We start from the raw sequence: 16812 nt of genomic DNA on the forward strand, positions 1-16812 counted from the left end.
GCCACATCCGAAAAGTGTCGGAGCTGGTGTAGAAGGTGTGGGGGTATGCAACCATACCCCCACACCTTCCCCTGGGCTAAGGCAAACACTGGTCAGACCATATGCAACCATACCCCCAACCTTCCCCTGGGCAAAGGCAAACACTGGTCAGGCCATATGCAACCATACCCCCAACCTTCCCCTGGGCAAAGGCAAACACTGGTCAGGCCATATGCAACCATATGCGTGTGTGAGAAAATTATGAAGTGAGTGTTTGTGTTGGAGTGTCAGTGTGTGTGAGTACAAGGGTCAACTCAAGCTCACTTAGATATTGCTGTGAAGTTGTGTGTGTGTGTGTGTGTGTGTGTTTGTTTGTATGACATGAATGTAAACAATTGAACATTAGTTAAACACCACCACCGTCAGGCTATGGCAGCCTCTGCAGCCTCACTCTTCCCACGATATCAAGTATTTTTTTCAGAAGGCGCGAAAATGAAATACATTATTTGGTACAATTTTGATTATGGAAGATTGGATAGGCGTGATTCAAACAATTTGCTTGGAATTGTTTTGTAGCTGACGTCTTTATCAGTGCATGAGAGCGCATCCAACTCAGTTTCCCCACCAGAAAACACGCGATAACGTCAAGTGTTGAGTATTCGCGCACGCAATTCAGGAGGAAACAAGCGCGGATGAGTGTCAGCTCACTGGACCGCAGTACATTACTGGATTTGTTTCAATTGATAGCAGAGTTAAGGAAATATTTATAAAAATGTCGGTCCCTTTTTGGCGTTTACACCATTATTATTCCAAACAATTGCCCATTTAGGCCCCACCCATGTCCGCGATCAATTTACACATCACCGTTTCTTTTGCCAAACTGAATTTGTGAGTGAATATAAGCACCTGTTCACCATGGCTTTGTTTGTAGACTACACAATGAACATTAGGTCTATCAAATCGTTTTGCTCACCGTTATTACCACCGTATCCTCGCCCTTGAATTTCGGAATGTATTTGTCTCCTCTGTTGGTTGAAGGGCCTGAATCGGCACATCACTTTCACACCGCACTCAGCAGCATCCGCCATGTCCACAGTACTACCTTATATCCAACCAGATATCCCAAATAACTTTCTCTGCGTATCGTGAAGTTTACACCAGTTTTCTTCGAAGAGGTGACGTTTACCACTCCTTTCCAATGTGGTTCGCTGAAATTCAATCTCGAGCGTCCATTCCTGTCAATTCAACAATTGGTGGTAGGCTGAATTCAAATTGAAAAAAATTGCTTGATGAATGAATGGTCTGTTATGGATTTGAGTTCAAGTTTCCATTTTCGTGGTCAAATATTTGCTTCAGACTTCCAGTATTCCCGTATCCACCTATGGCGCCTTGCATCATAACCAGCATCCACCAATTTGAAGCTCGTTGCGCTGATGCTGTCCAGTCAATCCCATCTAGGTCCACCAAAGAGATGGGGATGCTGATGTTGCAGCTTATCACGTGCTTGCATCCCGAACATGACACCTGTGCAATTTTGGGAGCAGTAGTGAAATTATATTGATAAACGATACAATAAGTTATTGCCATTGATATTACTTTGAAAACGTTATACACCTAGTCCCCTAATTTAACTCATCACCACAGAAGACATTTCTCTGTAAAATAGAATTGATGGTCCAATATGATCCTTTAAGAAGGCACAGTGATGTCGAAACGTTGATGTTTTACCCAATACCTTACTGGGAGTTTATAAATATATGTTGAGCAATTTAAAAAAAAAAATAGCTTGCTGTTTATTCAGTTAGTCAGCACCTCTACACAAAATACTTTCCTCTGGGTGTGCACCAGCTTCTTATTCGATAAATATGATCCTTTGACAGCTAATCACTCAACCCAATGCTTCCCTCTAGTGGGTTTCCTATGAATGAGGGGGCCTCTGATATCCCCAATGCTAATAACGGGTCCATTCAACCTGTCAGCCTGGCTAGGGGGAGGGTTAGCTAACCTGCTAAATAGTTGCAAAGGAGCTAAAACTAGTTGCTGATTAGCTATAACTGTCCCTGATGAGATTCAAACACAACCTTTGCGGTTTAGAGACGTTCACCTGATCAACCACCCTGCTTTTGTTTTTTTTTACCTCAAGTAACCATGTCTTATGTAAACATACCAAACGTAACATATACTAACTTGAGCTTCCCGAATGTGCCTCTACTATGTTACGTCTAGTCTATGAGACCAGGCTGCTCCATGTCTTTAGTTGGCCTACCTTACATGACTAAAACCTCACTCGAGATCTTGCATCAGAATACATTTCAGACTGCAGTGAAGGATAACTACTAAATAGAGTATAGAACATTCTGAAGACTAAAACATAGCAACAGATGTAGCATACAATCACTTTCTTGAGTAAAACTTCACTTAAGGCTAAATACATAACTCACTTTGGTGAAGAAAACACAAACAAGAAGAAAGAGAGTTAATATACTGATATGAATAGATATGTTTATTTCCCAGCACTTTTTTTCTGAAACCCTCCAAGAACAAGTAACAGAGAAACATGTATGTCTGAAGAAATAGTGCATGAACACTAGATAATTATCTAAACATATTTCTAATATCTGTACAGGAATCACTACATCAACTACACTAATCTACAGGAGAGGTCAAGCACCGACCATCAGACATCGTTTCAACATGTTTCTTGCCCCTTCAGCAAGGGACCAAAAAAAATCCCAAAAATATTGATCTGCACCCCCCAATCCAAAGGGTTAGTCATTCAACAGAGTTGCCAAGTAATCTTCAAGATTACACCGCGTAATACATTACAGATATAATGGTAAGATTCCTATGTACTCTTCATTGGCTCCCTACCTGTGTAAAAAGACAAATATATTATTTAAAAAAAATTGTTTTCCTGCTTTACATTTGCAGATAGATCTTAGGATGCATTTATTTGTCATTTCAAATAAATAGGTTTGTATGGCGAATGGCACATTTAAGATTTCTTCACTGTTTTTGGAAAATTCTGCATTGAATGAAAAAATAAAAAACAGAATTAAAAAGACAAATTCCTGTTACAACTGACAAAGTAACAGAAAATAAATTGTCTGAAGGGGAAAATACCATTACTAATCTAACATTACTTACAAAAAGACCATATCTATTCAATTTGTGAAACCAAATCAAAAATCAGGATAATTTTTCCATCTTCAGAAAAAAAAAGCACAAGAATAAAATATGCTAGCAACACCAATGTCCACATTTTGCGGATTCATTTCCTCTTTAGAGATACAAAAATGTAAACATTGCAAAATAAATAGTGAAAACGAGTGATACGGGATCTGTGGTTCATGCTCATGATCCCAACAACAAACAAGTCTTTTTTTTTGCTTTTTTACATGTTCAACTTTTTTTTTTTTGCATTTTTAAGTGCAAAAGCATGATGACAAATTCGCTAGAATTCAAGTAACAGAAAAAAAGAAACATACCAATGATACAAATATACTATTTTACAAGTTAGTGATATTCCCAATTTACAAAATGTACATTTATAATAGACAAATTTGTTATAATATTTTGATATGCTCGATTCTGTATAGGTCCTTGTATATGCTTGCCCTCTGGTGGCTGGGGCTTGCATTCTTTCTAGCGGAGGCGAGTTAGTTTGTCACATTCACCGGTCTGAGGGGAGGAGGAAGGGACGAGGTTATGTCACCTCCATTGGTACTGTGGTCTCTGAAATACCGTTCAGCGCAAGTCTCTCCGGTTCGTGATTATCCCTGAAAAAATTTAAGAAATAGTCATTCATTATTCAGATAAAAAGCAAATGGGTATGCCTGGAAAATTAAAAACACATGTACTGTACCAGTCAAAAGAGGAGACGCACGTACTCATTCAAGGGTTTTTCTAATTTTTTTTTACTATTTTCTACATTGTAGAATAATGAAGACATCAAAACTATGAAATAACACCTATGGAATCATGTAGCAAAAAAAAGGAAGTGTTAAATCAAAATATTTTAGATTCTTAATTTAAAAAGGCACTCTCACATCTTTTTTTGCGGGTGCATGGTAACTGAATAAAATGAGAAAAAAGAACCCCGCACGATAGTATTACTGCTTTTTAATAAGCATTACGTATCAGCCTCACGGCCTTCGTCAGGGCTTTTATGAGTTTTTAAATTAGCACCCTTATGTAGACCTAGCCCCACCCACACCCGTTCCACGCATCGAATGGGGTTAGAGTCGAGGGAAAATAAATACGTACTATCAAATATAACAATATGCATTTCATAAATATTCAAATCAAGTGTGTACATAAAACGTATTTAACACGTCTGTAAAACCACAATGAGGACATGACCAAGCAAGTTTTCACAAATCACAGTGTACCGCGCAAGAAAAACATCAAAGTAAATCTGAAATAGGGGTCTAATTCATGTTCAAATTTACAACATAACATACATAGGCATTTCATTATTAAGACCTTTAGGAAATAATGTCAGGAGGGTGAAAATCTAAAAACATTGTCTTTTATTTACTCAAGAGTATTATTAGTATCACCTCCCCTGTCTGATATCATAACTTTCTCTATGCCACAAAATCTTTAAAATAAATACAGGCCACATTGACATTTAATAATTTAGATAACATGGGTGGTGGAGAACATAATGTCATTTATTTGAAACTGTTTTCCTGTCTGTGGGTGGCAGAAATATTCACACTTCATATTGTTGCACTGTGCTCAACCTCTGCATTTATAGCTTGCCATTCGGAAGAGGCCATAAAAGAGCCTGGCTGATTTTCTTTTGTGGCTGGCAGTTGGCATGGACCAATTTATTGCGTAAATTGCGAGCTCTCCTATATACAATAAGTGGTGGATTCTTAAATTCAGCTGGCAAAGCTGGGTGGAGATGATAAAATATGCCAGTGTTTCTTGACAGCATCTCCCACTTTTCGCGAGTTCAAAGTATATGTGGTTGTGAACATTATAGAGTGTTATTTAGCTCTAGTGGCTCTTCTTTGGTCAAATAGCCTTGAGGTATGTTTGGGTCATTGTCCTGTTGAAAAACAAATGATAGTGGAACTAAGCCCAAATCAGATGGGATGGCAGATCACTGCTGTGGTAGACATGCTGGGTAAGTTTGCCTTGAATTCTAAATATATCACAGACAGTGTCACATACAAAGCACCCCCACACCACCTCCTCCATGCTTCACGGTGGGAACCACACATGCAGAGATCAGTTCACCTACTCTGCATCTCACAAAGACAATGGTTGGAACCAAAAATCTCAAATTTGGACTCATCAGACCAAAAGGACAGATTTCCACCAGTCTAATGTCCATTGCTCGTGTTTCTTGGCCCAAGCAAGTCTCTTCTTCTTATTGGTGTCCTTTAGTAGTGGTTTCTTTGCAGCAATTCGACCACGAAGGCCCGATTCACGCAGTCTCCTCTGAACAGTTGATGCTGAGATGTGTCTGTTACTTTAACTCTATGAAGCATTTATTTGGGCAGCAATTTCTGAGGCTGGCAAGTCTAATGAACTTATCCTCTGCAGCAGAGGTGGCTCTGGGTCTTCCTTTCCTGTGGCGGTCCTCATAAGAGACAGTTTCATCATAGCGCTTGGTGGTTTTTGCGACTGCACTTAAACTTTCAAAGTTCTTGCCATTTTCCGGACCTTCATGTCTTAAAGTAATGATGGACTGTCATTTCTCTTTGCTTATTTGAGCTGTTCTTGCCATAATATGGACTTGGTCTTTTACCAAATAGGGATATCTTCTGTATACCACCACTACCTTGTCACAACACAACTGATTGGCTGAAATGCATTAAGGAAAGAAATTCCACAAATTAATTTAACAACGCATACCTGTTAATTGAAATGTATTCCAGGGGACTATCTCATGAAGCTGGTTGAGAGAATGCCAAGAGTGTGCAAAGCTGTCATCAAGGCAAAGGGTGGCTACTATTTGTTTAACACTTTTTTGGTTACTACATGATTCCATATGTGTTATTTCATAGTTTATGTCTTCACTATTATTCTACAATGTAGAAAACAGTAAAACATAAAAACCCTTGAATGAGTAGCTGTGTCCAAACCTTTGACTGGTACTGTATATCAGCAATTCTAAATGAAATAAGAAATTTAAAGGTCTTACCTGGCCATGCTGCTGATGGCAGGCGTCACCTTGGGCACGCGGTCCAGGCTGCTTGTGGCCATGGTGGCCAGCTTCAAGGAAGACGGTGAGGGCCGGGCATTGTGGTGGTGGTGGGCAGGGGAGACAGCGCTGCCGTGGCCCCGGTGATTGGGCAGAGACTGGGGTGTGGTCGAGTGGGAAGCAGGGAGCAGAGGGCCACAGCTGGAGGGGGTCCGACCTGACCTGTCCAACCCTGTGCCGCCCTGGGATGTGCTGGTAGAGTGAGGAGGTCTGGAGGTCCCTGCAGGAGAGGTGATATGACACCGTCAAACCCGAGTAGGCCTATTACCCGAATAAGCACACATCTTAAAATGTGAATTAATGAAGTGGGGTGGTCATTTTGCAATGACTCAACTCCTCTACGGAACCCAACAACAAAATAATATCTGAGAGTAGTCCATAGATTTCAAATGCATGATATATTCTGAAGCGGACCTAAAGGCTGGACGACCCCGTTGACGCTGGTGTTGTCTGGTTTGTTCTCATTGTTGACCTGGCCTGGAGCACTGATCACAGCTGATGCAGCAAAATGGGCGCCGGCCGAGTCAAGAGTCTTTGATATGATGCAGTCAGTGGAGCCAGCAGTCTACAACATAATATAACGACAGTCTTTAGAACAGAACACGGCCAATAGCAGTCATCCAAACACACACGGAGCTGTTTGAAACCTATCAACACATTAAATGAAAAAGCATTCTGCCCCACCGACTGGACTGAAGTCATTAGGAATGCCGTGTAAGGGGTGAAAGACTGTGTACCTGTGTGTTTTGTCGCTCGGGCAGTGAGAAATGCTGCTGGGGAGGAGGAGCTTTCAGCTGTAGTTGAGCCAGCTGCTGTTTCTGCATCTGGGCCAGAGCCTGCTGATGGACCTGGTATTGTTCCTCTGTGATGCCACCTGCAGATACAGGAGATCAAGGCCATCAGACTAAGAGCAACAGAGATAAAAGAGAGACCAATACATATACTATTGGTGGTGTGCACAGCAACGAGGGAGGGAAGATAAGCAGACTGTAATACAGCATCCTTGAAGGGAGGAGGATATGGTGAGGAGATGAAGACTGCCTGCGGTGCCACTCCTTAACACTAGGGGTCAGAGAGAAGAAGCGGCCAAGGAAATTGCAAACAGAAACAGGAGAGAGGCCAGTTCCTCAATATGCAAGCTCCTAACATGCTACAGTTCAGTGGCAGTCTTTCCACTTCCCTGAACAAATAATGTCTGACTGGGAGTTGTGAATCAACCATTCCTGGCAGATCTGAGAACAGTTTCTGTTGAGAAATGTGAGGAAGACCATGGGGGCTGACAGGAAAATAAAACCATAATGTGAAAATTAACAGAAGAACCAAATGTGTTCCACAAGCAATATTATCACAATATAGCCAAGATAGAAACTGTATACAGTTAAATTATGTTTGGTAGTGGCTTGGAAAGTGGAAGATGGACCTTCACTATGGGGTTGAGGAGGAGCTCACCTGAGCCACTGTTCTTGGTGTGGACAAACAGCCCTCCAGACAACCTGTTGTCCATGGAAGGTCTACCTGTCCTGCCTTCCCCACTGCCGTCACCCTGGGTAGACCTAGGTCTGAAAAAGCGCCACCTCAGGGCTTGAATGTTACTCAGAAGGTCTGTCAGGGAGGATGCAGAGCCAGGCATAGTTCGATGGTTCTGTGTGGGTACTTGGGGGTCAGAAAGGCCCTTGGGGAAGGAGGAGCTGAAGACACCTGAGTCTAGCTGCTTCAGTACTCCATCCAGGTCTGACGATGCCCGATCCAACAGGACCCTGAGAGAAGAGGAGATAAATCATAATGCGAGTTAATATTTTATGAATAGACTTAAATCAAAGTTGCGATAAATACCTAACCTACAATATACCTAACCTATAGCATAACTATCTGAACAGAAGACGGCGAAGACAAATATTTCAAAGGAGAATAAGTGGACGCAGTGTGAGAGGTATGCTGTGACGTACCTGCCACCTCGGCCCACTCTCCTACGGGCCAGTCCCACACATCGTTGGGGTACAGAGAGGGCGGTGAGGGACTGACGATGCCGCAGAGCATCCAGCCCTGCCAACTCAGGGTGATCCCACAGGAGCCCAGAGGTCTGGTCCAAACAGGGCTGGAGAGACAGGCAGAGGCAACCGTTACTCATTTAGGCTAGTTACCACAGTGACATACAGACGGGACCAAATACCACCTTAGCCACAGACTAGACCCAATAGCACAATATTACCACCGATACTAATAATGTGTGGAATTGCAAACGAATGCGAGAGAATATACTTTAATTACAGTTGTGATTGCAGTGAGACTCACAGCAAGGTAATGGCATCCTGCTTTCCTTCTGAAGGCAAACGTTCCATCTGGATCATTCTCCTCATCCGGTTCTGATGTTGGAGACTGAAGAAGAAGACAAAAAACCAACACTATAAAATGCACACTTGCAACACAAACTAAATGTCATAACGCATGAACTTCTTCAATATGATATTATCATCAGGACCCTGTTCTCAGAGGTACTGACCAGTGGGTAGTCCTCCTCTCCAGAGCTGTGGAAGTCATACTGTTTAATATCGGCCTTGTTAACGATGTGCTGACGCTTGGCAGGCCTGCCGGGGCGGCACAGAGGTTCCCGTCTGGTGTACTTTTTCTTTGGTCTGACAAAGTCAAAGGGATCCTCGTCCTTCACCGAGACATGGTGGTACCCGTGGTAGGGGAGACCACCTGACTTGTGCGTCTGATAGAGAAAGACAGTGGAGTTAAAGGTCGTTAAGTGTCGGAGCCACACAGACAAGATTTCTTCATAGTCAAATGATCAGAGTGAGAAGAGTTCATTGCTACACTCAATATTTTGAAATGTAATCAGTGTTTTATCCTCCAGCATCTCCCTATTCTGAACTGCTTGATGGTCAAATGTAAACCCCCCCAGGTAAAAGTAAAGAGGTAATGTTATGGTTGATAGAAGCCCTAATATTACCTTGATTTTGATCTCAGCTTTGTGGTTATGGCGGTTTCCGTTGGTTACAGTGATTGGAACTGTGTAGACGGGCTTCTCAGCCAGAGGGGCTGTCACCTCACTGAGGACTTCACCCGTAAAGTCACCCATCTGATATCTACACGGAAACAACACATAAATAATAAGAATACATTAATTAAATATACAGGGGGTGGGGGGGAATGTAAAATAAAATAGGCAGCTGTAACTTGACCATCATTCATATTGACTTGACGGTATTCACCGTCAACATGAAAGAACAGGCCGAGACAAGCCTTTTCTTTCAGCACCGGGACTAGTGTGTTACAGTGTTAGAAACTAGGTGACCTGCAGCCCGCTCCGACAATGACCACTCGGCATGACCTGCAGCCCGCTCCGACAATGACCACTCGGCATGACCTGCAGCCCGCTCCGACAATGACCACTGCAGCCCGGCATGACCTGCAGCCCGCTCCGACAATGACCACTCCGGCATGACCTGCACCTGCAGCCCGCTCCGACAATGACCACTCGGCATGACCTGCAGCCCGCTCCGACAATGACCACTGACCACTCGGCATGACCTGCAGCCCGCTCCGACAATGACCACTTGGCATGACCTGCAGCCCACTCCGACAATAATTACCTGGCATGACCTGCAGCCCACTCTGACAATGACCACCTGGCATGACCTGCAGGCTACTCCGACAATTATTACCTGGCATGACCTGCAGGCTACTCCGACAATTATTACCTGGCATGACCTGTTGCCTAGCCTGCTCTTAACACAGGAAGCTCTGCTGGGTTCCTCCATGCACCACTAGCAGGACACAGGCTACAGGCACACACGCATTGTGAGAAACAAGGCACCAATAAGGCACAGACTACAATCTCACAATGCTTTTAAGGCTCACCTTTTCTCCACCACCTCCAGGGTGAGGTGCAGCAGCTCTCTCTTGCTCTTCTCCCTCCGCTTGATCATCTCCAGGATGGTGACCGTCCGGCTGAACTCCCTCCTCAGCTTCAACATCTTCTCATAGGACGCCTCGTCATTCTTACGGTTCTAAACATCGAGAGACACGGTCAAACAACTATACCAACCCTCAGGATCATCAAGCCTACACAGGGGACCTGAGTGAGAAGGGTACAGAGAAACATAAATGCTTGTATAGCACATTACAGGGGCGACAACATATTGTAGCTAATGTAACGGATGTGAAACGGCTAGCTTAGCTAGCGGTGCACGCTAAATAGCGGTTCAATCAGTGACGTCACTTGGCCGCGGCTTTTGTGGAGCGATGGGTAACGATGCTTCGAGGGTGGCTGTTGTTGATGTGTGCAGAGGGTCCCTGGTTCGCGCCCGGGTATGGGCGAGGGGACGGTCTAAAGTTATACTGTTACACCAACATGAAACAAATCACATGCAACATCATTCAATTAATAATTAAATTGTGCACGGCTCCAAGCCTTGATGGAACAGAAACAATTTTTAAAAGTTTTCCTTTGCAATGGGGCTCCCGAGAGGCACAGCGGTCTGGGTCTCAGTGCTAGACGTCACTACAGACCCTGGTTCGATTCCAGGCTGCATCACAACCGGACATGATTGGGAGTCCCATAGGGCAGCATACCATTTTTTTAAATTTTTTACCATTTTTACACCTTTATTTAACCAGGTAGGCTAGTTGAGAACAAGTTCTCATTTGCAACTGCGACCTGGCTAAGATAAAGCAAAACAATTGGCCCAGTGTCGTCCGGGTTAGGGTTTTGCCGGCATTGTAAATAAGAATTTGTTATTAACTTAATTGCCTAGTAAAATAAAAAAAATTAAATATAAGAGTCGCTACAATAAAGGTCATCACAGACCGAAAGAGCAGCAAATGATCGCCTAATACTGAAACTGCATATAATCTAAGTGCGAGGAGACACTTCAGTCCACGCCACGTGATTCTAATGTCTCACCTTCCTGGTCTGCATCTTCTCTGTGCGTCGTCTGAATGCCACGTAGGCGTCGTTGTTGGTGGAGCCGTCCCTCTTCTCCAACTTGATGAGGGGGATGAGCGACGGGCCCCGGCAGTTCTTCCTCTTCCTCACCCAGTAGTCGTACACTGCCTTCAGGAGGTAGTCATCCTCGTTCAGCAGCAGTTTGGCCTCTGTGATAGTGACCATCTGTGAGAAGACGTGAGATGAAAGTTCAGTTTATTACAATGTTTCCCTTGATTATTTTCCAGCGCAAACACCTCTTATAGCAGCATTACAATCAGGTCAATCTTCTATAAACACAGATAACACAATTGCTGCTGGTCCAGATGGAGGGTGTTATGTTACCTGATTTGTGCTGGCTTTCTCCAATCTGTCCACCATGGTCTCAAACTGTATGGGTTTGATTTCCATCTTGCGGTTGAGTCTGTTGAGGAGGATCTCATCCTCTGAGTCCATGTCATAGTCTGGCTGCTCATTGTCCAGACCCAGGGCTGTGAGAGGACGAAGAGAGGATAAAATGAAGTCAGCAAAGGCTTTCTTGGTGCAAATGCTTTAGTGTAGGGCCTCTAACCAATTACAGTTGGTCGGCTGCTGGACAGATTTCATCTTGTGAAAGTGATGTGGTAACAACTGACATCAATTGTTCTGTAACCTTGGCTAATATGTACTAGCTAGCTGGTCAAAGAGTCACTATTCAGATTTGGCACGCAACCTTTCAGAAACTATTTGATAGCTTGTCCTCTGAGTCAATATGTGTGTTAGAGTCAATATGCGTGTGTGTGTGTGTGTGTGTGTGTTAGAGAGTTGGATTGGAGGGGGTCTAGCCTATAGAGGCTGCTTCCAAGGAAATGCTACTGACGCTGGATGTGGAAGAGCTGTTTGGGGATCCTGAGCTCTCCTTTGTAGAGGCGGTCGTAGTAAGTGATGTTGCTCTCTGCCTCAGGCACCGGGATGACCATGTTCTCCTTTTTCTCCCTGAAAACCGACTGAGCAGAGATGGCCCTCTGGAGATGATGCTCCTGAGAGAGGGAGAGAAATATTCAATTTCTTTGAAACCCTATATTTGCACAATTCAGAAAGCGAGAGAGTGAGACGGAGGAAGAACCAGATATAAAGTGAGTAAGGGAGAGAAAGAATGATGAGATTAACTTAATGTGTTTACTTTGTAACTGACCGGCTCTGTATTTTAAATTAAATAAATCCCATGTTTGCATAGCATTAATGCAAGAGGCTGCCTTTCATATACTGTACAAACGGAGAGCAGACAAGACCGTTTTGTCTGCAAATAACACTTTGTATGGCCTGGGTTCATTGGCAGCACAGCTGCACAGGCAAAACAACAGCGGCTTGCAGCATGGTGATGAAACCTCCTGCAACAACTTGAAAGGTGTTAGGACTCCTTTCATTGCTGTTTGACTGCAGGCAATACTACATCTGCACTGATGTAACAAGAATACAGATCAAAGACAGAAGTAGCTAGCTACCCTGCTAGTCTAACAAGTGGGCCAAGGTTATTTTACGGCGCCTATAGCCATCTGCCACCCACACATCTCCTGTTAGTTACTTAGTAAAGACAGTTAGCTAGAGTTAACCCAAGTTAACTAACCCGTTAGCCAACTAGTATACAATAGTTACTTTATTTGATTACCTACTTCAGACATATACAGTTGGATAAGAAACTCACTGTAAATTAGCTAGCTAATGTTAGCCCAGCTAACTTGTTACGACAACGCACGCCTGTTTGTTATCAATAGCAACCAAGACATTTTACGTAAAATCATTCACGTCACTAGTCGAAGAAAGCGTCACCAATCATACAGAAGCCTCGTTGTTTACGCTATGAGAGTATATATTGGCGTAAAGACCACGATTTACTACGCAACGAGCGTGAAACGAAGGGACCCACAGCATAGACATAACATACGCACAAGACGTTGCGTAAACGCATCAAGAATACAATCGCCCTGCTGTGCACCTGAAATATATTTCTTAAGAGATCTCAATTTTAAAACGTTTTTCTTACCGATTCTTCTTCTTTTTCCATCCCCGTAGGCATTTGGGGCACAGCCCGGTTGATCGAAACGCAGTCATTTAGGTCTGGAAGGTCTTTGTTGCGGTATATGGGGAGAGGTTTGGCGGCGTCTAGCGCTCGCGCTCGGAACGATAGTTTACTCATTGTTGGCCCCTATCGCAATCACATTGAATGCGAAGAAAACATGTATCCCGCCCGAATTCGCTCAAAAACTCGGTATAAATCCACAAGGGACTCCGCTGTTTCCACACTAGAAGGATTCATTGGTTCTCATTCGGTCGAAATTCAATGTGAAAAGCCATTTCTGGTCGCGTTCACATGGATTTAGAAGCTATTTTTCTCGGTTGATCCTCTCCCAGTGCCATGGAAAACATGGCGGACATGTCCACAGCGTCTGAGCAATCCCGACAGCCAGCGCGACACATCCGAAAAACATGGGCCCTGGTGTTGCGCGCGCATCTCATACAACACGCATGAAGAAATCATGTAACATGGTTTTAATGACTATGCATGCAAACGCCACACTTTGAATTTTGCCTGAAGTATTACTTTTTAGTTGTGTTGCAAAAACATATAAAACATGGGGATTGTTCACTTATCCCAAACACTCAGCCCAGTATGCTCAATAACATTTCTGCCATTCATTTCAAAAGTTGCAAAGAGGGTAGTTGAACAATTTACAGATCACTTAAGTGTCCTTGAATATACAATTTACACTGGCAATGTAAAATACAGATGTGTTTGGATTTGAAGTGAATTAGGTTAGGTGTGTTGTAGTTAGTTGCTTTAAGGGGAAACTTTGATAAAAGGACTGGAAGAGATGATAAAAATCACAAACCACAGTTGATAGAATACATACTTTTATTGCAAAATGAATGCAATACTTTGTCAAATTTGTACATCCCTATGGAACAAACACAATGGAAAGATTTTGAACGAAGCATAATAGCCACTTTCCACTGCCTGTAATTTCAGGCACACTTTTTTTAAATGTGAAACATTTCTGCTGGAGAAGCAGAAAGGGGAGATGCTACAGCTGTTATGTATGCAGAAAGATAATAAAAACTATAAGAACCCCAAGTACAAAATATACTTAAATGTTGGTGCCACATCATGTGACTGTTAAAATGCCAAATGACTTAAAATAAAAATGTTTAACAACAAATAAAAATATTTTCACATCATAAAACCAATGTGGGCCACTCAGCTTGTACCATATGTCCTGAAATAAAGATCACAAAATGACATGGAAAAAAACAGTCAATAAAAAGCTAATTCAAACTGTTTTTTAGTTTTTTTTTTTTTTTTTTTTACAAGATGGCAAAACATTTATTCCATATAAACACAATCACTCAAGATCATTGCAGTAGACAAAAAGTTGAAAATGGAAGACCTAAATAATTGTTATGAAATGTAACTCATGATACTTTAATGATAAATAAGCCTCGTATTTTGAAATGGAAGACAGTTAACATGATTTACTTAGTCCATATGAACTAGTGGTGAGCTCTTCATATTTTAGGAGTAAGAGTGCTAAATTAAATAATTCTAAACAAGATGAATATAATGTTGATGACACTCGTATTAACACTTGGTCACCTAGCGATTACATTTTAGGATGCCCTGTTTGTTCTGTTAGAATGAAATACATATGACTTGATATTGTATTTTAAATACAACATTTTTGGACAAACTTATCAAGAACTTTTCAGTTTTACAATTTCAGATTTACCCAAGACTGATCAAATCAGAAGGTTCCCCTCCTGAGTCAGGGTATAAAGTACAGAAAATTAAGTTCACTCATTTAATATAAACATTTAAAAATGTCTTCAGGCTATGGGAATATACACTCAGTTTTGACATGAGTAATAAAAAAACAACACTATATGCACATACACGCATCCAAAGAAATTACACTTCATAAATAAACACAAATATATAAATTCATATTTAAAAACCACTGACTGAATATTTATCCATATATAGGCTGTTAATTTGTTAAGAGAAAAATAGAACACCATAAAGGCTTTTCAGAGTGTACAACTCTTAGTATTATTGCTAAGTAACCATTTTAATGCAATGTAACAAATCTACAAATAAATATGGGATTCATAAATAAATAATAAAGTACAAAAGCAACACAAACAATGTAAATCAACTAAATTAAGGCCACCTATTCAATAGAGTATTAAAAAGGTAAATAATATAAACTAAAAGTCCCAACCTGTGATGGGGCATAGCTTTGGCAGCTGGGGGTTATAGCATTGGATATAAGGCTCAAATCAATGTTCACTCTCATACTGTCGTGGGTCGTTTAAACTTGCTTTTCAGAGCAAACGAAACCAACGCGTATAATACTGATCTCTTCTGAACTGTAAATGTGCAGTTCATCCAATAAGGCATTTTGACACTTGAAAATGACACATTCAAGGGTAAAAACAAACAAACAACAAAAAAACACAAAAGAGCAATGCTCAAATTACATGATTTGCACCATTTAAATATTAACTTAACTTAACTTTAAATTAAACACTAGTGACAGAACCATATATTACAACTGTTAATATTGAATACTCAGAATGCATGTATACAACAAATTTGTTTATACTTTACAATAACTTACCCTTTTTTTTTTAATGAACACAAAACACTCACAATTAAAGTCATTTGGCAGATATAACAGAAAATCTGTATCAAAAATATTCAGAGAAAATACATTTTACTTTGGGAGTAAATATAATTTAACTTAAGAGGCATTTTTTTTAGACTCCTTCCCTTGATGGCTTTTTCTTTTCTTGGATAAAAACATAAGAGAAAGTATTTGCACGTCTCTCTATGTTCAGATAGACCCACAGTGTCTATCTTCAAATCTTCCAGTTTACTTTTCTTGGGACTCTGTATGCCTTTCCAGTAAGAGAAGAACAACCTTCCTGAAAATAGTGTCTGTTGAAGTTCAAATGTTCCTAACCCTTCTGCGGGGTTTGATGCTTAACAGCATGTTTCAATAGATCTGTAGAAAAATGCCTTTATGCTGCTTTTCTTTTGAAAAAAAGAAATCTCTGGCCGCACTGTTCTGTGCAAAATAAAAACATAGAAGAAAGACATGTACATTAGAAAATGAGCATTAGATCGACTCATCTATGATAATACTGAACAATATACACAATTAAAATCACTGAATATAATGTACTGTTTTCCTTTGTCTATTGTACATCTAAAATGCATCAGAAATATTTGTACCAACAATTTCCTCATATGGAAAAGAATGAGATTCTATATAAGGACAAGCTAGCAGTGGATATATCATAGCGATTATTTTGCAGCTAGGTTCCTCCATCCTTTCTTGTACTTCTTTCACTGTCAGTGTCTTGGTGGTGGTCAAGGTGGAAGGGGTGTTGACTAATTGTAGCACCAATCCAGCTGGACTAAGTACCAAGTTGATTTAACAGAGTGGACAATGGTCGCGTCTAATGCGCACAGAGCTAACTAGCTAGCGGTTCCACATCGGCTACAATGAAACCCATTGGCTAGATGGACCGCTACTCAGAAGGCCACTGAAGTAACGGATCCACACATTCACTGTCATCTGGAGATCTTCCTCCTCTTGGGTTTAGGGGTCTTGACTTGTCGTTCTCTCTGTGACATCTGGTG

General features: G+C 41.6%; 2 protein-coding genes and 1 pseudogene across 5 annotated transcripts in view; all 3 read right to left on the reverse strand.

Annotated features, from left to right (window-relative positions):
* The window catches only part of LOC112224877, a 42933-nt pseudogene extending 41452 nt beyond the window's left edge, over positions 1-1481 (reverse strand).
* A 980-nt stretch (positions 1482-2461) lies between these two features.
* On the reverse strand, positions 2462-13577 carry LOC112225643 (enhancer of polycomb homolog 2-like). Of its 3 annotated transcripts, none has more exons than XM_042306677.1 (14): positions 13153-13577; positions 11989-12148; positions 11475-11620; positions 11109-11315; positions 10064-10212; positions 9153-9288; positions 8700-8912; positions 8468-8575; positions 8146-8294; positions 7649-7956; positions 6937-7073; positions 6614-6764; positions 6140-6419; positions 2462-3758 (listed from the first exon to the last, which is right to left on the reverse strand). In XM_042306677.1, the coding sequence occupies exons 1-14, from the start codon at positions 13303-13305 to the stop codon at positions 3686-3688; spliced, it is 2370 nt and encodes a 789-aa protein (XP_042162611.1). In that variant the 5' UTR covers positions 13306-13577; the 3' UTR covers positions 2462-3685. The 3 variants fall into 3 exon arrangements, with proteins under 3 accessions (XP_042162611.1, XP_024245534.2, XP_042162612.1); XM_024389766.2 differs by having other exon boundaries at positions 8492-8575; positions 13153-13576; XM_042306678.1 differs by lacking the exon at positions 13153-13577 and adding an exon at positions 12814-12909.
* Positions 13578-14008: 431 nt separating this feature from the next.
* The window catches only part of LOC112225622 (methyl-CpG-binding domain protein 5), a 43903-nt gene continuing 41099 nt past the window's right edge, over positions 14009-16812 (reverse strand). The window contains exon 10 of one of the 2 annotated variants that reach the window (XM_024389732.2): positions 14009-16806. In XM_024389732.2, the coding sequence (XP_024245500.1) occupies positions 16744-16806 (63 nt within the window). In that variant the 3' untranslated portion in view covers positions 14009-16743. The remainder of the gene's footprint in view (positions 16807-16812) is intronic. The other variant, XR_002949618.2, reaches the window with a different exon arrangement.

The sequence above is a fragment of the Oncorhynchus tshawytscha genome, linkage group LG26 (genome assembly GCF_018296145.1).
Source record: "Oncorhynchus tshawytscha isolate Ot180627B linkage group LG26, Otsh_v2.0, whole genome shotgun sequence".
NCBI classification, from domain to species: Eukaryota; Metazoa; Chordata; class Actinopteri; order Salmoniformes; family Salmonidae; genus Oncorhynchus; species Oncorhynchus tshawytscha.

Excerpts from the sequence above, each read along its gene's own strand:
- LOC112225643 (XM_042306677.1), bottom strand. The coding sequence starts at position 13,305 with ATGAGTAAACTATCGTTCCGAGCGCGAGCGCTAGACGCCGCCAAACCT. Across the intron at positions 11,316-11,474 it reads AGAAAGCCAGCACAAATCAG|ATGGTCACTATCACAGAGGC; the intron begins GTAACATAACAC and ends GTCTTCTCACAG. Across the intron at positions 8,576-8,699 it reads GAGAGGAGGACTACCCACTG|TCTCCAACATCAGAACCGGA; the intron begins GTCAGTACCTCT and ends CTTCTTCTTCAG.